Below are 21,380 nucleotides of genomic sequence, written 5' to 3' on the forward strand. Positions count from 1 at the left end.
ATCTACCTCACTCTCTCTCTCTCTCTCTCTGTCTGTCCCTCTCTCGCTCTTTCTGTCTGTCCCCTTCCCTTTTTGGTTTCCATAGGTTTATCTGTTCTGCCGCATATCCATGGTTTTCAAGCGTTGACAGTGTCCTCGTCGCTGGCTGCTCAATGAATTCGCATTGTTGTTGCTCGCAGTTTTGCGGTTTTCGGCATGCTTAATGCCAATCTCCATGTGCCACATGCACATCCACACACGGCGCCACCGCCGCACCCACGCCACAGACAGCACAAAAATCGCAGCAACTCAGGCGCATTTCGTAGATACGCGCACGCTGTGCATCCATCGGCCGCCAACGGCACCTGCAAATGGGCACGCGATATGCATGAATAGTCTCTACAGCGGCCAGGTACTTCCCTCTCCCTCTATCCGAAAGCAATCAAATTATTCTGCTATACATTTAGCAGTTGGGAAGGGAACATCCCCAATGTAACTTTGACCTTACTTAATAATATAATACAAGTTATACTTAAATAAAAAAAAAATAAAATAATAACAATTCTTGCCCATAATAGAAGTAAATTTCTTTGTTCCAGCTATCAAAATACTCGAGTTTTATTTGTAGCTGATTAAGAATTGAAATATCATAAACAATGTGGAATAAGAACGATTTCTCGATTACAATTCATTGATGAATTCTCTGGTTATATTTATCGTTAGCGCTAGGTAAAAGCTCTGTTCAAGGTCTCCTAGCCCGAAGAGCTATTATTAGCTCTACATTCGCATATCAATATTATCTGCATATGAGCTCAAATATACCGATTCTTATATTATAAAACGGGTATATTCGCTTTGAATTTCATATAAAAACAAAGCGGAAAAGCTTTAGCTCTTATCAAAGTGTTCGATTCGAGCGTGTATTGATCAGTCGACTACACCCGAACATTATTTTCTATATTTACTTGAGTTATAAATTTCACAAATCGCTATTAAAAGATAATTTTGATAGATAGGATAGCGTCAGAGGAGATTTATTTGCACAGAGACAACTGACGTTGGAGCTGGTGCCACGAGTCGCTGGCTCGATAATTGATAATTGGATTAATTTATGATTTGTTTATGTCGTACGAATTCGCTTGTGGCCTCTGCCCCCCCGTGGTGCTATCTATGCACTGTTCTAGCTGATTAGAGCACATAATAAATCTCACGTGGATAATCTCATCATGCATCGAGCGAATCGAGCTGCTATCGCGATGGTTCCAGTCAAGTGGCCAGCACTCGTTAGATAAGATTTGGACAACATTTTCGGTAATCAAATAGCGCTCTAGGTAAATTTAGTTTGCTCAGTTCTGCGCTTACTGTGTAGCTGCCCCAACGTGGAGTAACTGAAAGAGACTCGCAATGCTGAAGCCAACGCTGCTCGTCCTGGCGCTGTCCGCTCTCAGCGCAGCTGCGCTGGCTGCTGACTTTAATCCTTTCATCGACATACCCTTCAAGAAAATCAAGACTTCGGTGAGTGCTGCACAAAGTGCTTACAAATGAATCAGCAATAGGAGTAGCTAGAATAGGGGTAGCTGGAATGGGGGTAGCTAGAATGAGAGTAGCGGAGGGACTGTTGGAGTAGGGAGCTAAGCGAATTATCGGGTTGAGTTTGTGTCAACCTGGGATAAAATGTTTAGTGAATTGAGTTTGATTCTTAGTTTTAGTCTTCCTATTGAATTTTTCAGCCATTCAGCATGACTAACTAGTATGAACTAAATAGTATTGTTCTCGCTTCATTAATCAACTGCTCAGTTTATATTCCCTTATCAACAAACTGAGCTAGAGCTAGATCTAGCCACAGACACTCTCCCTCTCCCCCTCCCTCTCTCTCTCTCGCATCTCTCTCACTTATTCATTCGATGAATCACGTTGCCATCTCTAGCTGATTTCAGTCTGGGCTTTAGTGAATGTTTAGCAATGGCTTTGGCCATTTGGCCATTTTGCAGGCGGAACGCATCGAGTCGCATGGCTATCCGGCCGAAACGCACGAGGTGGTAACGGAGGACGGCTATGTGCTGAACATGTTCCGCATACCGTATTCACCGAAGCTGGCGAATGGGAACGCACAGCGTCCGGCCGTGCTCATACAGCACGGCCTGTTCAGCTGCTCCGATTGTTTCCTGCTCAATGGGCCGGACAATGCTTTGGCCTACAACTATGCGGATGCGGGCTACGACGTCTGGCTGGGCAATGCCCGGGGCAATATTTACTCACGCAACAACACCAGATTAAGCACGAGCCATCCATATTTCTGGGCATTCAGCTGGCACGAAATCGGAGCCTACGATCTGCCCGCCATGATAGATCACATCCTGGCGACGACCGGCGAGCGGGCGGTGCACTATGTGGGCCACTCCCAGGGCTGCACCACCTTCTTTGTGATGGGCGCCTTTCGGCCCGAATACAATGCCAAGATAAAGACCGCCCACATGCTGGCGCCGCCCATCTTCATGGGCAACACGACCACTCCCATGGTTGTATCTCTGGCTGACTACGTCGGCTCGCCCGGCCTGGGCGCCGAGCTGCTGCAGAATCAGGTTTTCCTGCCCATGAATCCGCTCATTCAGCGCATTCTGGACACAGCCTGCAGCAATGATCCCTACTTCCTGAGCTACTGCCAAACCCTGGCCATGCTCTGGGCCGACGGCGTGGGCAACCTGAATGTGGTTAGTATTGGTGATTCAGATATTGACTGTAGTGCAACAGCGGACACTGACCCCATCCCCTCATCCTCCTAGACTCTACTGCCACAAGTGGCTGAGACCCATCCGGCCGGCATTTCGACCAACCAGGGCATCCACTTCATACAGTCGTACGTGTCCAACGAGTTCCGGCGCTACGACTGGGGTCCGACCAAGAACAAGGCTGCCTATGGCACGCAGGTGCCGCCCTCCTACGACATCACCAAGATCACGTCGCAGCTTCATCTCTACGTGGGCCTGGCCGATGAGTCAGCCAACGTCAAGGATGTCGCGCGCCTGCCCGCACTGCTGCCCAATATGAAGGAGCTCTACCAGATACCCGACGAGACCTGGGGACACTTGGACTTTATATTCGCCAGGCAGGTGAAAGAGGTGATCAACGATAAGGTGATTGCCTCGAGCAAGGCCTACGATCAGCTCCACGGCAATTGAACGCACGCAGTCGCCTAATCTAATCGCAAACAACTTGTGGACATGGTCTCTAAATAAACGTTACGCCAAAACGACGCAAATCTCTTACTGAATGAACTACGAGCTAAGGATAAGCGAACGGGGCAGGGTGAGGAGAAACAGACAGAGAGAGATAGAGAGAGTGTCGGAGAAGTTAGAATGATATTGTATATCTTTGCAGTCTACAACGGCTAATTACACAACGTTTTAGCCACCCCAGTGTCTTCTGCTCCAAGTATTTTATATGGATACCCTGTAGCTATAAAAATGGCTTAGTGAGGTATCAGAAAAAGTGTAAATAACTTTACGTAGCTCTACCGTTCTCTACCGTTCCACACATGCATACCTGAATTTCATATATATTCTGAACTGGAAGAGATTCATTGTATCATTGCACTATAGATTGTATATAATTTTGGTGCAAAACCATGCCTGTCTCTTCTCTTGTCTTCTAGTCAGACCATAAAGTCCGAGTGGATTTGCACGAAATGTATATATATCCCAGACCTACTTTTACAGGGTATTCCCCAACTATCACACCCCATTAAAGGCCACTTAATTGTTCGTTTGTTTGTTTGCTCTGTTTTTCTTCCTTTTTTTCGGCGTTTGTTGACAAAGTTTTTCGCCAAGCACGTGGTTAACACCAAGCACAAGTTATCCGACAATCCGCGTCGTGCCGGCAAACGGGAAATGGGAAAATGCAGAGGGGGAAACGGAAAAGAGGAAAGGGGGAATGGGAATAGCTGACAAAATTATAGTAATTAGCGTCTGGCTGGACCGTTGACCGGCGCGAAGTGCTGCAAATATGTTTATAATTGTGATTTACGGGCTTGAGGTAAACTAATCGAATGAGCTCCTCCATGAAACTATAAACTCAATTCTAATTATCGATAGAACTGGCTAATCTATGACTGGGAAATGGGGAATTCCATTAGCAGAGTGCAGCATTATGTGAAATGTGAAATGGACTTAAAGTGCTTCCACTAAGTGAAGAGGATGTACATACCTCTAACGGTGTTGATAGAGATATGTATATATGTAAATATTGACAGAGTTATGCATATAGATATCGATTGATATAGTCATGCATATCGACAGACAAGAATAAATCACGATATGAAGAGATAAAAAGGTGTACAAACTGCGTTAGATAACCATACATTCAGAGAGAGAGAGAGACTAATTAAAGCACTTTCTTAACTCTGACTTTGTCTTCTTTCGTTTCCCCTTATAATCACTACTGTCCCTTTTTCTTTTACCTTTTTTCTTCTTTCTCTCACTCTCTCTCGTTATCATCTCGTTCCTCTCCTAGTTAAAAACAAAATAATGAAATGGGAAAAGTATTTAGAAATTTAATATTGTATAAACAACAAACGATTTCAAGCTTTCATCTGAGGGAGACTGATATAGAAAGAGTCTGAGTGCGTCATTTAGGGGAAGGGGGAGACTCCGGGAGTAAGAGAAAGTGCTTATTGGCAAAGCAGAACCGCAGGCACAGAAGCAACGGAATATTCATTAATGACAAGTTGCTGATGTGGAAACTGGATAATGCAGATGAGGATGAGGCTGACTAAGGCGATTTAAATGAGAATTGAAATATGGGAAGCTGCAGACGGTACGGGTGAGTGCATTTCAAGCAAAATAATAGAAATGGAATGAAATAAATAAAACATAAAATGAATTTTATAAAAATCTTAACAATATACAATATGAAAGAATAATTAAAGTTAGTAACTTTAGTAACCCCCATAAAGGTGCCACCTTTTAGATATAAGTCTTAATCCTTTTCTGCACATTGCCAATTTGGCGGACAAATGGCAAAAGGCAAAGCGCAAGGAGCAAAGAGCAAAAGGCAAACAAAAAATGCGGAGAACGTATTTCTCATGCGGCAATGTCAAAGTTTTTGCTGCAGCAGCGAACTGGTTGCCTCTAAGTGGCAGCATCTTATATTTTCTTTGCATTTCTTTATTTGCTTAAACATGGAAATAAATAAAAAAAAAAAAGAAAAAGAAATAGCAGGCGACAACAATTGCAGAAGTTACGTTTCGCGTTTGGCGAATTGAAAAATTTGCGCCAAAAAATGAGAAAATGCAAAGTTTGAGATAAAAACAGAAGAAATCTAGAAGAAATTTTACAAGTTGGCGTCAACTGCGCTTGCCAAAATGTTTATTGTCAAAAAGTTGCAACAAAAGTTGTTCTCTCTCATTTTTGAATTTATTTTGGATTTTTCTTTTCTTTTTTTTTTTTTGCGCTCACTTAGCCTAGTTAAAAGAAGCGCATTTATGTAAATGGCCAAGAATGTTTATGTAAATGCGTCCAGCTAAGTGAGAAAACACACTGCGAACGTTGTAATTTAAGCTCTGACATTTTGTTGACGCGCAAAGTTTTTCCATTTGCGGCAATTAACGTGTCATTTGCATATTAAATGAGTTGCTCAACATTTGCATAAGCTGGCGAAATTTCAAATTATAACCGAAAACTCCACAAGGTAAGCAGTGCAGACAAGGGAAACTTGGCTAGATGAACTGCTTGTTACGAAAAGCAGTGTTAGCCAGCGTCAGTATAAGGTTGGAGACTTAGCTAAGCGGTGTAGGTGATGCCGCGACTAGCACGGTTAGAAGCTTAGCTAAACCAGTATTTGTAAATACTATTAAATAATAAAATTATCAAATACGCATGTTATTATATTGTAAAAGTAATATTGAATAATGATTTTTACATCTTTGCCGCCATCACTATTGAGAGTGCTAATTAGTCTTTCGATGTCTAATTACTTAATTAGTCACATTTTTGTTTCATCTAAGTATGAGGATCGAGACTTAGCTAAGCCATATAATATAAGTAAATTATGTGAGATAATATAGGTAAATATATGTATATGTATACATATGTGTATAAATATATGTATGTTATTCTATTAAGTGCTCTCTGCGATTCTCAGGAGTTAAGGTCTTGAATTGTAATTCTAATTGGAATGGTAGTGTTAAAGACTATACTCTATATTCGTACTCCAGTCCGACTCTCACTAGTACCTATGGCCTCTCTACATATATACACACATACATCTCACCCGTAGCAATTACTTTCGATAGCACAACGCTAGATGACAAGTTTGAAACGCTGCCCTTTGGTGTTTCTATACTTGTTGATCAAAAAAAAAAAAAACAAAAGCTAATTGGCCAAAACGAGAGGCAAGAGACGGACAGAGACGAGTTTATTGACTCGATGGGAAACCGAGTTGAAACATAATTGAATGAACATATCAAATTTCAATCAGAGCTAAATCTTATTAAGAGCAAAGCAAAATAAAAATTTAAAAAATAGCGAAAATGAAGAATAGCAAAAGCAAAAACAACAACAACAACAATAGCGACAATCAAACGCCCCGCAGCTAATCAGGCTCTAATGGCGATAAATATTTCATTCCATATATTTTGGCAGATCGCACGAGCAGCGCCCGCCATGTCACGCCCACTTCGCCTGGGTGAAGCATCTTCGCCAGACAAAGCCAAAACGCAGCAGCAGCGCATGCCAGACAAAATCTGCGATGCGATCGACAATCGTGAAGCCAGAGACTAAGCGACGATGCTGATCGGAGGCAGGGGCGAGGCGGAGGCAGACACAGAGCAGGGGCAGGACCACAGCCAGTTGGTCAGCTCAAGGCGTTGCCTCTAACCTGCTCCCCCAACCCTGCCCTACCTGGTTGACCCTACCTTTTGCCATTTTTGTGTTATGAATCGTTCAGTTCTTAAGCAGATGAACGAGGCGAACTTGGGCGGGTGCAACGACACAGAAGCGAGGAGGGGACGAGCGGTAGGAGAGGCGGAAGGTGAAGAGCAGTGTGTGGAGAATGCTCAATATGAAAATGCGGGAGGGGAGATGGGGTAGAGAATGATAAAATTGAAATGGAGACTGAGGGGAATGTAAGGGCACAAGACAAAGCCGAAGATGAGGCAAGGGTTGAGACTGTGGGTGAGCATGAGTCTGGAGCTGAAGAACGATACGAGGAGGAGGAAGAGGAGGAGGAGTAGGATATGTCTGGACATGAGCATGCTGCCCGCCTGCCATTATGAGTAATGGGAGTAATGCCTGGGCATTTGTTTACTTGCGGCGCTACATCGAAGGCAGCTGCGCAGCGAAGCTCAGCTCAGCTCAACGCATTGCGGAGTGCTCTATGGGTGTTTTTAAAGGGCTGGGCAAATACACTCCATGACCAAGCTGACAGAGAGAGAGAGAGGGGCGAGAGAAAGAGAGAGAGGCAGAGAGCGAAAGTGTAGATCAAGAGGGGGCGAGAGAAAGAGAGAGAGGTAGAGAGCGAAAGTGTAGATCAAGAGTGAGGAAGATGCAGATGAGAGGTTTACTCTGAGTTCTTTGGGTTAGTCCAATAATCTGTGTTACGTATGTGTTTTACAGCATCATCATGAATATAATTATTGCAATTATCATTATTCCTATTATCGCCAAGAGATGATAGTTGTCTGTCGAGTCTTTGATTTGTTTAAGTGTTTCCGATTATTATAATACCAACTAAAATAGTTGAATTAGAAGACAACACAATATATATAATATAGAGATTATATATGGAGTACTTGGATATACATATAATTATAAGCTGATCAAAGAGGTGTACTTGATTCTGCTTCAGTTGCCATTAAATTGTCTTTTCATAAAAACAGACTTATATTATGCAGAATATTTCATTTGCATTTGTCTCAATTTAGTTTTATAGTTCATAGTTTTAATTCTGTAATTCTAATGCGTATTACACTATTTTTAATATATATTTTAATAGAATCTGTAAGGGAGTACGGAAACGCATTCAAAACACATATTTGATTAGCACAAACAGATCTTAAAGCAAGCATTTCCCGTATATAAATATTTACATTTTAATTTCCACAACAGCGGAAAATTCAGTTATTAAGAAATTAGTTGGGATGAGAGCTTTATTAGACAAATGACATTTGATAGCATCATGATCATTAGCTTTAATTGTGGCCTCAGATTAGGCCAAGACAAGCAGCTGAAAGCTGAACTCTTAGCAATGACAACGCGAACTCCCACAACAGTCAACAAAAGCAATGCTCTTAGCCAAGAGAGTGGCTCAGACACGCTCTCTCTTTCTCTCTCTTTCCCTCTCTGTCTACCTCTCTTTGGGATCTCTTTCCAAACAAGAATCTTTGGCTGTGAGAAGAATTTCGTTTAGCTGCAACTTTCTTTCGAGAGGGGGCAAAAGGCTTTTCTTAAAAGCGACGCGACGTCGCGATGGGGCCTTCAGTCAGTGGCCAACACGCGACGCGTTCAGAACGAACAACAGCAACAGCAGCAGCAAAGCAGAGCAACGCAAGAAAATAGAAGTGGAAGAAAAATACTTGACGTTGTGAAAAGGATGAGAGCAAGATAGACATAGAGTGTGTGAGTGAGAGAAAGAAAGAAAACAAAAAGAGAGAGAGAAGTGAAGTGCAGACAGACTTCGATTTTTGTTATTGTTCGAGCGGTGCAAAAACAAAAACACAAAACAAACAAAACACAACAAGTGGATAAACAATTGCAACAACAACGACAAGCAGAAGAAGAAGAACAACAGCAACAACAATTGAGCAACTCTTTCATAGGTATGTGAACTTTGAGTAGGCAAAGACCTGGCTCATTAGCATGTGGCTTGAACAAAGAATGCGAAGAAAAATTCTGAGCTGCGGTTTAAGTTTTCTTTGCTTTTCCCCTGCTTCGTCTTCTTCAATGGTTTTTTTTTTTTTTTCGTTTTTTTGGCATGCAAAATTGTGGAAATTTAATAAGAGTTTTCCGTGTATTTTCTTTCCAAGCCGCTGCAACATCGCTCGCATTTCAGCTAACAGTTTTTTTGTGTTCTGTTGCCAACTCTGTGCGTTGCAGCAGCCAGAGAAAACCCATTCTGGGTGGTAGAATGGGGAAAAGGGAAGGGGGGAATGCGCGTGGTTTTTGCTGTCTAAAATATGCAGTCATTCGGTTCGCTTGGCTTTGCGGCACTTTTCGCTAAGCAAAAAAAAAAATAATAATAATAAAAAAAAGAAGCAGCAGAAGGAGAAGGAGAAGAAATTCCGCTGGGCGCAAAAATGTGTTTGTGCTTGTGTTTGTGGCGTGTGTTAACGGTATTGTTTACAATGTTAACAGAAGTGCCAAGAGATGTGTAGAAGAAGCAGCAGCCGGCCTGCCATTCCGGGTGGCAGCTTAAATAAATAATTGAGACGCACAGCGACAGCCAAAACGTTGCGCCTCGCTGCACTCACACACACACTCAGGCACTCGCACAGACACACTCACACACACAATGAGGTGGAACTAAAGTCGATGCAGAGGCTAGCAAAACAAATGACTTAGGCAACGAACTTGGACTTGGCGGCGTCTCAAGTGAATAATAGCCAGAGCAAATAGTGCAGACTCAGTCGAGCCAGCAGAGTCGAAGTGGAGTGAGGCATGCTCGTAGGAGTTCTCAGGAGCTGTAAAAAGATGTTTGGGTTGAATTGTTTGTACTCCTTTTAATTGCTTGATATAAAAGATGAATGATGAGTTACTTAGTGCTTAGCCAATGATTACTTAAGAGAGCCTAAGCAAGTTGCTGAAATATTAAGATTGTCTATAAAGTAGAGCTACAGTTATTCAATTAGTCAGTCAGCATTTAACATATTAACTAGAATATTATCTTCTATCAGCTATAATACGAAAAGAATAAGATATAGATGTGTTGTGGGCTATGCCTAAGAAGAGTGAGGATCAAAGAAATGTTCGATTTCATGCTGTTAGATCAGCAGCTAAGTATTGCGGAAGGATAAGCAATAACATTAACTGTTTACCTATTCCATAGACATTTATCTATAAAAACAATATTCGATTTAGATAATAATTTTCTATAAAAGACAGTTCAGCTTAGCAAAGCTCAGTCCTTATTCGATCTTACATTCAACTTATACCATCATATTTGATGATATATATATTACTTTAAAGCCGGCACCGACTACGAATACTCATATTCTACACTGAATTTTGTTTGCTATCCTCAAAGACTTTTGCAGATAGAAGGAATGAGAGAATACAAATACTTTATTAAGTATTTATATTTATATTCTGTTATATTAAGATATATACACTACAGAGATACTAACATAGTATATATATAGTAGCATTTCTCATTTCTTTTCGCATTTCGAATCCCAAATAGAATAGCTTAATTCATCAAATCTGTCATTTGTTTGCCTTTGCTTCTGCTCAAAACATAATTTCGAGCGCAAGCCAATAATTTCCTCTGTTGATTCGTGCTGAAGCCACGCGAATGGCCACAAATTAAATAATAAGCCAGGCAATTAAATAACCCTCCAACGGCTTCCACAACAACAACAACAACAACAGCAAAAACTAACTGAAGAAAAAAGGTCATAAGAAATTGTGTATTTATTAGAGAGAGAGAAATGCAAAGCAGATGAGCTGAAAGTCAGTCGCCCTCTCTCCCTCTCTCTTGCACTGTGCACTCTCTCCCTCTCTCTCCCTCTCTCTGTGATGCTAATGATGTAAACTAAGCATTTAACTGTTAACAGTGCCGACAGCGCCAGCAGAAGTTCACAGTGGGCCACAGAAGATGCGCGGCAAAAGCGACGACAAAAGTTGAGGTCGCCAGGGAAGCCCCCTCTCCCGTTTCTGCTCCCTCCCCCTCTCTCTTTCTCTGCCAGCACTGCGTAAAGTCAAAGCCAAGTTCGAGTTGGTCTCCAAGACCAAATCAAAGCCGTTAGCTGGGAGACAGAATGCGGCTAAAAACGCACTCGGCGCTCGACTTGAAAGACGTCAACTGAAAAGGCAATGGCGGGGGGAAGCCAAACAAAAGGGTTTCACACACGCACACACACACAGAGAGTGGAGTGTGCGTGGAGGAGCTTGTGAAAATGTAGGTTGCATTGGCAATGAGTGAAAATGTTCACGGTAATCTTTACAGAAATTACCGTTTCATTCTCGTTGTTGTTGCTATTGCTGTTGTTGACACAGCAGCAACCAGTTGTTGCTGCTGCTGTTGCTGTTGTTGTTGCTGTGATTACAGCTGGCTTTTAATGATCATCATTAGATGGTTGGCGCGCACTTAAAGGGTTCTTATTTTTATGGCCATTGCTTAAAGAGGAAGAAGAAGAGGGAGAATCTACAGCAACAACAGCTAACGTGACAACATGCAATACACAACAGCAACAGCAGCAGCAACGGCAATAGCAAGAACCGCTTCAATAATATTTGATAATGCAAAGCGGAAGCTATAAAAATCCCAATGCGAACGACATTTGTGTTAGTTAGTTAGTTGCTCGGCTTAGTTAGTTAGTTAGTTAGTCAGTCCGATCGTTACATTAGAGCGAAGAAATTTGCTAATTGCCTGCAATTGGCGAGAGGAACTGGGCATAGAGCAGGAGGCAAGGGGGGCAGGGGCGGCGGGCAGGAAGCAGCATCATTAAATTAATGGAAGGCACACCAGAAGATGTACACTGGCAGAAAAACCAAGCAAGTGCTCCAAATGCTGCTCAGTAAGCGATAGCAGAAGAAGCATATACATAAATAGATAATGCGAATTATTTTTGATTCTCTATTAGTAAGTAGGAATGTACATGACGAAATTCGAGCAAATCGACCTTAGATCATTCTTGCCTCACAGTCAGCATTTCTTCAAGTGTAGCCAAATCTCTTTGAGCTTGAGTGCACCACGATAACACGAGTCGCTCAGGGGCGTGGCGCAACGAATACACTACCTCAAGGTCAACTGGCAGCCGAATGGGCGCAGCTCCTTTTTGGCAGCTCGAGCTCCATTCGAGCTGCATCTGATATGCCCGAAACACAAAGGCGCACCGAAACCCGAACAGCCGATATAGATAGAAGACCCGCACGTAATCTGATATTCCGAAACGAAAAAAAACGAAGAACGAAAAACGAGAAACGAGAAAAGAAAAACAAAACACAAGAAAAAGAAAATAAAACTATAAACAAGAGAAGACTTAGTTTGCCATATGAGGCGAGGGTTTTTGTTTGGTCTTCAGTTCTGTTGTTGTTGTTGTTGTTATTTTTTTAGCTATCAAAACAGCATCAGCAACACACACACACACAAACACATACATAGAGAGAGGCAACTGGCCAAGACTCGACTTGGCAGCTGGCCAAGTGGTAGACAGTGGAGCGGCGGGCGGGAGGCGTGGCATGCATGCATGCCTGCAGTTCCAGGCGAGTGCACAGCAAAAAAGCAGACACTGTGCCGTAACAGTGAGCGCAAGAGATGACAACCAGGTGCATGCAACATCCCAGATATAAATCAAGAGCTCTTCGAGCCGCCGTGCACCAGAAGCAGCTCAGCTGAGTTTTGGATGCAGTAACTACGATAGAGAAATTCTTCAGAATTCTCTAATGATATTCCAATAAAGTCATACAGGCAGACTACATTAATTCGGTTTAGATTGTGATGTCATAGAAAATAGTTGAGGGTAATTAAAACGAAAGATGTACGGGCTGCTCTTATAGATAGTTGCTCTACTTATATAATATAAAACAGATATAAAATAAATATATGATGTAGAAAAGAAATACGGATTTTAAGTAGGATTATAATTGATAAGAAGCTAACTGCCTACGATAAAAGAATTTAGCCAGAAATGATCTATGAAATTTTAAAACAGACTCCAGTGAAGATCGTGGGATATGAATTCTACCTAAGCCTTATGAAATAGTATACGAATACTGAGGAGGAGGATAAGAACCTTTTGCATAACAAATATATCATTAAATTGTGTTAAACCACAACTTTTTACCATTTACTTTAGAATAAAATTTCGGTACTAAATACCTAAGACCCAACTACATTTAATACTGCCAAAAACTCTCTTCGGGCATCCAGCGTATATCTCAAATACTCTGCAAATCAATGGACTCGGCTGACTTCCATTTTGGCTCGCTCGCCCTGTCAACTATTTATCAGAGCTGTCTGGCGATTGCCTTTCGTGGACTGGGAGTTGAGGTCTGTTGGGGCCGGACACGCAAATTCTGTGCTTGGCTAACGGCTCTTGGCCATGTTAACAAGTTGCGTTGACAAATGTTCCCGGAAACAGTTCGTGCGAATTTGCATGACAAAAAGGGAAAATGGAGCTCAGCTGGGAATAGCTTTGAATTGCATTTGACTAATGCATTGTCTCAGCTCCGACTTCAAGCAGAACTAAAAGGCGAAGCAGAAGCAGAAGCAGAAGCGGAGATTTCGACAGAGTTTGGGTCGCTGGCCAAGTTTGTGCTCCAAGTCTTTTGATTTATGTGTGGCCAAATTGAAGTCTATATTAATCGCAGCTGTCAGGTTGACAATTTTATTATAATGCCAGCGCGAACGCGAATGCGAGCGTGAGCAACTCACGAACTGGCCAACAATTTGGCTTAATGACCCAGTACAAAGCGACAGCCAAACATATTTATGGCCAAGAGACTTTGGCCAATGAACTTGACGCTCGGGTACTTAATGTGGCTCAGACTTAGCCTAGCTCAACTCAACTCGACTCAACTCGCCGTGAAAGGTGTATGTGTGTGTATGTGTGTGTGTGTGTGAGTGTGCGGGTCCAGCACATTGTATCGAGTACCTTTCCATTGCAATCGCTTTGTCGTGCAGTTGTTCTAATTTCATTTACCCAGCGACTTTCACCTGCCCAGCATAACTAGAGGAGCCGCAGACCAATCCATGTGCAGCCCTAATTAAGCAGAGACACGTGCCAGCCAGAATCTACCTAAGCTCCACATACAACTCGTTCCCACCTTGCAACGATTTATGAAACGTCGCGATAGAAATTCAATTAACTCCTATGACAAACTGACTGTGAAGTGGGAGAATGGGGGAATCGGAGAATAGGAGAAGCTGAGTGAAAGAGCTTTTTAAAAAATTGGTAAAATCATTTTCTTGACAATGTTTATTTATTATTATTGCGAATCAGCGGTGGCATATTAAATTGTTCACTAACTTTGCTGAGTTTGGAGCAGCGTCAAGCATTACTGGGAAACTCTTTACATATAAAATATGCTTGCAAAAAATATAAAAGACGGAAACCGACTAGAAGTACAAGAGTTCTGGGAATTCACTTGCCGTCTACATTCTGTCTGGAGTTTTGATTCACGAACCTAATGTTAGATCTATATCATTCCGAAAGAGTTACTCTCCTGTTCTCCCCTTCGCCTTCCCTAAAACCTAAGCCACAATTAAAGTTGGGCTTTCAGTTGAATAGTTTGGATTTAATATAGAAACTGAGATCGATCACAGACAGAGCTTTGCTTTGCTCAATTCTAATTCTGCTTTGGAGAGTGCATTCAGGCTTCGTTAAGTTTACTTTGAATCAGTTCTTCTTGTTCTTCGTTTCATTTACAACTTCCGCTTGGCAAAAATTACAAAAAAAAAGCAAAGCAAGCGAGTGAAGAAGAGGAAGAAGGAGCTGGAAAAGTATTCGATGGCGATCGGAGCAATCGCTGATGATGAGGTGCATAAACGACGCCCATTTATTGAGCCCTCGCGGCTTTAATAACTTCGAACGTGAAGCGGCTGTCCGTCTGTCTGAACTGTGGAAGGTATCAAAGGAGAAGCAGGCGGAGGGGGAGCAGGAGGAGGCGCATGAGACAGAGGAAACATGTTTGCCTGCCAACAAATGACAGGCATTTGTCTGCCTCATTCTAAAGGGGGAAACGGACAGACAGACTGGAAGACTGAAAGACTGAAAGACTGAGAGACTTAGAGACAGGCAGGCAGGCAAAAGTCGCATCAATTGAGTTCGACATGAAAATTGCGCTGTGTTAAATTCTTGAGACTCCACAGCAAGTTGTTGTTGCTGTTGTTTACTTAGCTGTGTGTGTGCTTAAGAAGCCACACATGAAGCGTAGGGTACCCAAGCACTGGCTGTCATTATTTCTGTTTATGGTCAGGTGTGTCTGCAGCCCGCTCGTAATGGTCAATCTGGCCAAAATTGTGAACACGCGTGGGCTACAAATTGTTTTGGCACACTATAACAAACGACAACAAGAACAACAACTGGCAACTGGCAACTGGCACCAATTTCACTCAATACGAAATGGCCAAGTTAGAAATGGCCAATAGAATAGTAGAATAGTAAGCGAGCTCTTGGTCAAGCAAATAGCCCAGTTTTAACACATGATTCATAATCGACTCATTTGCGAGTTTCGATTTCAGTCTCTGCTCTCTGATTTGATCTACTAAAGTTAAGCCACAGAACAAGTGGAGAATTGAAAGAAAAAGTAACACTGATAAAACTAGTAGAACACGAGGAAATGACAGAGAGAAAGACTCGGGTACGAGGTCTACTTTAAGCATTCATTTGATTCATATGCCACTCATTACGGGATTTCGATTTCAGACATGAGATTGTGCTGCCTGCTCTGATCAGAGGATAATGCTTAAGAAGAAATATTAGAATAACGTGAGATCAAGAGAGAATAACGGCGAATAGAAGAGTTATCCACTGGCCGGTTACCCCACTCTGAGCACAATCATTCATTTGCAACGCATATCAATTTTTTATTTCCATATCAATTTCTGGTTTCTTTCGAGCCTAACTAAAGAATATAGAATGTACAATAGACTGTAGAGTGTAGGCATATGGGCAAAGCAGAACGTGAGAGAATGTCAACGGAACACTCTGCCAGCTTAGCGTTAACTTTTTTCTACATCTATAATCCATTCATAAGATTTCAATTTCTTGGGTTCTCTTTGCAAAGGTAAATAAGAGAGAGAAAACATCATAAGAACAAAAGAGTGAACATAATTGGACTAACTACTAGTATAGTTATTACCTAATTGGTACATATTCCTCACACTTGCTTACCGTGTTGGTAAAGTATAAATCTTATATATGTTTGTGGTAATAATAATCTCTATGAATGAAATTGGAAGTTCCTCAACTGCTTAGATTGATTTAGTTTTTCTTATTTTCTATTTTAATATCTGTATATACCAAACAATGGCCAAAGACTCACATGATTCATATGAAATTGCCTTCATTCAGCTCACCAGCTTTTTACTTCATTCATAAGCAACTGACTTCAACTTGCGCACTTTCGAGAAAATTCGCCAGCTCTTCTTACAACTCATATCATTGATAAGGTACTCACTTCATTTTTGATTCATTGGCTGACTTTAATGTATTTCTTGACTTCCTTTCTATTCTTGTCTTTGATATGCTAGGGTGTAATAAACAAATTATGTAAATCACATGATTTATACAATAGTCAACTCATTCATTCACTCATGCATTCATTAGTTTTGATTACCATTCCATTCCACTTCTCTCACTATATGCTGAAGAAGAAGAAACCTAATGTGAGAGAATTACGAGAGAATCACAATGGAATTCTCTACTAACCGAGTTCTACATTCCACTCAATCGCTTCAATTTGTAATTTTATTCATTAGTTTCGATTTCTGTTTCATTCCGGACGTAAGTTTGTTTTTCGAAAGTGAAACACAATGGATTTGCTAGAAAAATCTGTAGTAACCCAGTTCGCTCTGCTATTCATAGTATTCATAGTATTCATATGCAGACTCATTTGAGCAGTTCACTCATTGATTTCGATTTCTGTTCTGGTTCGTATTCACGCGCTTCGCAAAAGTAAAAACTAGGCTCTGGCACTATTAGATCTCAGTCTGGATTTACATAATCTGGGTGAAAGTTTTTACTGCCCGCCTGCCAAAGCAAATTATAAGTTAGAAGCTATGCCCAGTAGCTGCAGTTGGGGGCCAGATTTGATGGCTGCGATTTGCAGTTGCCTTTCACAAGCAGCTGAAACAGTTCCTCGAAAATACGAAATCTGTCAGTGGGGCGTTGCCTCAGTGTCAAAGAGCTGTGGCCCAGCAGCAGCCAAAAGTATCTGTCAGATACAAGATACAAGTGCTCAATAGCTAATTTATTGCCCTGAATTGATGTCGCGCTTTAGAATTTATTGCTCTGCTAGCTTCTCTCCCTCTTCTCTCCCTCTTCTTTCAGCTTCTTTTCTCTATTGACTCAGAAAGAATCACATTGTCTGTGCATTGTCTTCGGCTTGAATTGGTTTATGGCCTGGCTAACAAAGCTGCACTTAACTGGGTTGATTTCTAGAGTAGCTCCAAAAAACATAAATAAACGGACCTCAATGCTGGACAATGAAGTTGTGGGAGCTGCTTCGTCAACAGAAGACAATCTAAGCTTGCCGACTTTATAGAAGCCTTCTTCTTTTTCACAGCATCGCATCACAGTCGACCGATTCAGAAGAATTTTTCACTTGCTAACGAAGCCAACATCTGAATAGGATAAGCTGAACTATGAACTATGAATGACTGATCTTATTCTTAAGATCTTTCTTAATACTTTCTTCATAATATCATTCGAATGCTGTTTCCCTAACTTACTTTTTCGAATCAGAATATTTCATTTAGAAATATATAGATTTTTTATGCATATGTTGTTATGTATAGTTCATACAAACGATTTTCAACTTCTACTACTGGCTTGGAGACATAATTGTACGAGTATTTAAGTGGACTGAAACCAGAATATAATTGTTTAATTTAAAGGGCATTAAACGCTCGAAGCTCTAGCTCACTTTCCCATTAGAGCTTTCCACAATTTAATGTTGACCTTTGTTCGGCTGCGGCTCCAATAAAAACTCTCCAAAGCCATAAAAGTAATATCACACTCTCCATTTCGCTGGCCAATAATTAAGTTAGGAACTCATTCTCAACACTTATTTTGCTGCTATTCTCAGAGACAGTTACGACAGCTCCGAATTTGGGTTGCAGAAATTGCAAGTAGAGTTTTGTGAGTTGTTTTCGTGAAATAATAATGCAAACTCAATTTGTGACTTTCGCCGTTGTGCAGCGGTCAAAGTTAATTGCTTTATTAATTTGTCTAGCATTTCTTTCGCTCAGTGTAGCTTTTGACAAAAATTATGTTGTTGGGGCGTAATTGTTGGCCCCGTTACGTTCAAGCCGCCCCAACTGCCAGTCGAATTGAGTTTGAGTTCTTGAACACACTCGACGCGAGTCGTGTAAGACAATTGCTCCCACAGCCTCGTGGCATGCAGCTTTCTTTGATTTTGGTTTTGATATTGGCTTTGGATGCCTGTTTCATACCCTGCACGCATGGTTTCAGAAAGGTGGATTAGTTCTGTGTAAATGTAAATCTAAGAAGACTTAGTTTCAGGGAGTATAAATGTTCTTTACCTTGAAGACTAGCCGATATAAATATGCCTCTGCATATTGTCTATCTCTGTGTGCTTCCTTAGACCCGTCCGATAATCTATCGATTTCTTCACTCATCTGCCATAGATCAGCCTATTCCTCTATCCATCTGTTGTTGTTGAAAACATTATCCCACTAGTAAAATCCCGTCTGCTTAGAGTATCTTCGTGTCGATCACAGCCCTCGGCAGTATGCTTTCTTGTGATTTTTTTCATAGCCTGTAATAACTGTAATTTATTTACGAGCTTTACACACGTTCTGAATTCGCCTTTTGCATTGTGTTTGCAGCAATTCTCCTCTAATATCTAAATGTACAACTAAACTGTAATTAAACTGAAGTAGTTTTTCCGTTTTCCGTTTTCCATTTTCAGTTTTTCCAGTAGCCTCTCAGCAGCTGTCAGCTGCAATTTGCCTTGGCAAAGAAAGTGCCAAATTAAGTGTTTAACAAGCCCTAGGCCAACAGCTGAGCTCAGCTCGACCTGAAGAGTCTATCAAAGAGAGAGAGAGGGAGAGAGAGAGTGTGTGTGTGTGTGTGATAGACAGAGATTACTCTTTAGAGCTGCCACTCTTAACTCTTTGACTTGGTCTTTTTGCAGTTTTCGGTTTTAGTTTTCATGGCCAAGTGAATTCAATTAACGCAAACAGTCAAAATAAAAGTCAACTGCTGTGATTTATTGTGTGAAACTGAAACTTCTTCCTCTGATTAAATTATTTATTTAGTTTTATTTTTTTTTATTTGCATTTGTTTTGTTTTTGCTCGACTAGCTGCTGCTGCTGTTGTTGTTGGCGTGAAAGTTTCTGCTCAGTGCGCCAATTCAGAGGCTTTGACATTCAGATAATAGCTTGATTAAAACTTGTCATGAGAACGAGCCGGCGAGTTTTTACCATGCCATGCCAAGCCATGAGAGCTCCAATTAAGCGCACTTCTCGATCAATGCGCAGTGTCTGCCACTTTGCGATGGGGTATGCCCGGCTAGTAGGGTTAGTTTGTTCAAGTCCTTCTGCATCTGTTCAGACTGTGATCTTCGAAAGAGATATATGTTGGCCTTAATCACCCTCCCAGCCGTTTTGTTGTCTATGTAACATCTGTAATACATTAATATGTAGGTTAAATTTATTAATTCATATTTATTGTCTCTATACGATTTCTACTCCGTTTCTTATTTCTAGACTTAGTAACTACGTATTTTGACTAAATTTTTATTTACTAACAATTTTAGTTCACTTAAATTTACCCTCGGTAACATTATATAGTTGTTTTTGGAATGTGGTAGCTTTACTTATATCTCATTTCTTTTTTTTTTTAAGTTTCTACAGTCATTGAGCTCTCTAACATGGACTTCAACTATTAGGCGAGTTTTCAATTACCTAATGAAACCACTTTCTACCTTTTATGCGAAGAGAGTGACAATTAGTTTTTCAGATGCCCATAGTTCTGCAGTCAGTATTTGCCATATGTTCTGCAATGCCTGGACATGATTTATAGTGAGTTGACAACCCTGTCACAGCCTAAAGCTAGCTAGCATTAGTCTATGCCTTGAATTGTCCTATGCCAGAGTGAATTTCGCTTATATCTGCAGCTATCTGTAGTCTGCATTTGGAGGGTTAGGGTATCTGTGAGTCGTGTTGCCACACAGCAGACAGCCGAATGCAATGTTGCCTGTGTCATGTTCTGCATTTGCATGCAAGTTTGTCGAGCATCGCGCTGTTCTGCGCTGCTAATCACGTTCTTAATGAAAGTGGATGCTGTGTGGATGCAGTGTTGCCTGTCGACCACTGTTCGTGTTTTCGTTCTGGCCAACTGCAGAACACGAAGAAGAAGAAGAAGAAGAAGCAGTAGACGACTATTTGGCTCTTTCACTGGCAATGACCGCCATTTGCTGTGGTTCTATTTGATTTTCACGTTTGTTTGTTTGTTTGTTTGTTTGGACAATTCGCATGCAACACTTTGCCCGACTCTGAGTGGTTCTGGATGCTGAGCTGTGCTGAATCCGATTCTGAATTCTATATTCTGGCTACCAGTTCTGCCTCGCCGTCTCTGATTTTCTCTTTTTGCTATTCTTTGATTGATAAATATATTATTTATAGCTGCGTTTCGTGTCTGCTCAGCCTCACAGCTGCGATTTTAATTAATATGCTGCTTCCTCCTAGAGAGCTACGTTGGCCCAATTCTGTCCGTCTCCCAATTTGTTTATACATTTTATGTGTGTGTGTGTGTGTGTGTGTGAGTGCGCGTATCTGTGTGCGGGGGAAACACTTAGCGAATGTAAACAAACTCATAAAGCTGTGAAAATTATTGCAATTGTATTAAGTGCTTCGGAAAAGTAGAAAATACGCGTATGGGAAGTACATAAAGGGAATTGTTTATTTAAAGTAGGTGAGATGTTAGTAGAGATAATAGTAGAGCTAGGGGAAAGGTAAGGGCAGAGATCATGGAACTGATTTTCTTTGAATGAATTTCGCATTTACATATAACTAGAATGCTTATAGTAGATAATGTATAATTAGATGTGCAAAACATATATATACATAAAAGAAATTTATAAGAATGTTTATTTACATTCCTATTGAATATACAAATTGTCTATTTTAGCAAAAACAGACTATTCCAAAATTTCTCATCTAATGAAAAAAAGAAGTCTACGTCTAGTATTACAAAATTTTATTGAAGGTAAAAGTCTTAATCCGAGGGCAATGAACTCGAATGAGCTGTTTAGTATTTATTACACTTTTTTGCTCTGCTCGATTATTTTGTAAGAAATGATGAAAAAACGTGAAACTTAGCATAAGAGAAACCCGCGCAATGGCTGAAAAATTCCTAGATAAAGCACGAAATGCCAAAAATTCAGATACTTATCTAACAGTTGAGACAGCTGAAAGCGTTAGCTAAATTAAATTTATGCTGCCCAGTCATTATGCCATTATGATCTATATGAAGTACTTGCTTATAAGGCAGTCACTCA

General features: G+C 41.0%; 2 protein-coding genes across 3 annotated transcripts in view; both read left to right on the plus strand.

The window, feature by feature from the left end:
* Positions 1–21,380, plus strand: part of LOC108649273 (uncharacterized) — a 42,384-nt gene that overhangs the window by 13,851 nt on the left and 7,153 nt on the right. The window contains exon 1 of one of the 2 annotated variants that reach the window (XM_089257488.1): positions 8,435–8,791. The exons of the other annotated variant lie outside the window; for it this stretch is intronic. The gene's annotated coding sequence lies outside the window, so the exon portion shown is untranslated. Of the gene's footprint in view, positions 1–8,434; positions 8,792–21,380 lie in introns of those variants that run through there. 2 annotated transcript variants of the gene reach the window in all.
* LOC108650033 (lipase 3) lies at positions 1,315–3,232 on the plus strand. The gene is made up of 3 exons (XM_018099158.3): positions 1,315–1,494; positions 1,971–2,690; positions 2,763–3,232. The coding sequence occupies exons 1-3, from the start codon at positions 1,384–1,386 to the stop codon at positions 3,156–3,158; spliced, it is 1,227 nt and encodes a 408-aa protein (XP_017954647.1). The 5' UTR covers positions 1,315–1,383; the 3' UTR covers positions 3,159–3,232.

This window comes from Drosophila navojoa, chromosome 3, assembly GCF_054131105.1.
Source record: "Drosophila navojoa isolate 15081-1374.11 chromosome 3, UAZ_NAV_1.0, whole genome shotgun sequence".
Lineage (NCBI taxonomy): Eukaryota > Metazoa > Arthropoda > Insecta > Diptera > Drosophilidae > Drosophila > Drosophila navojoa.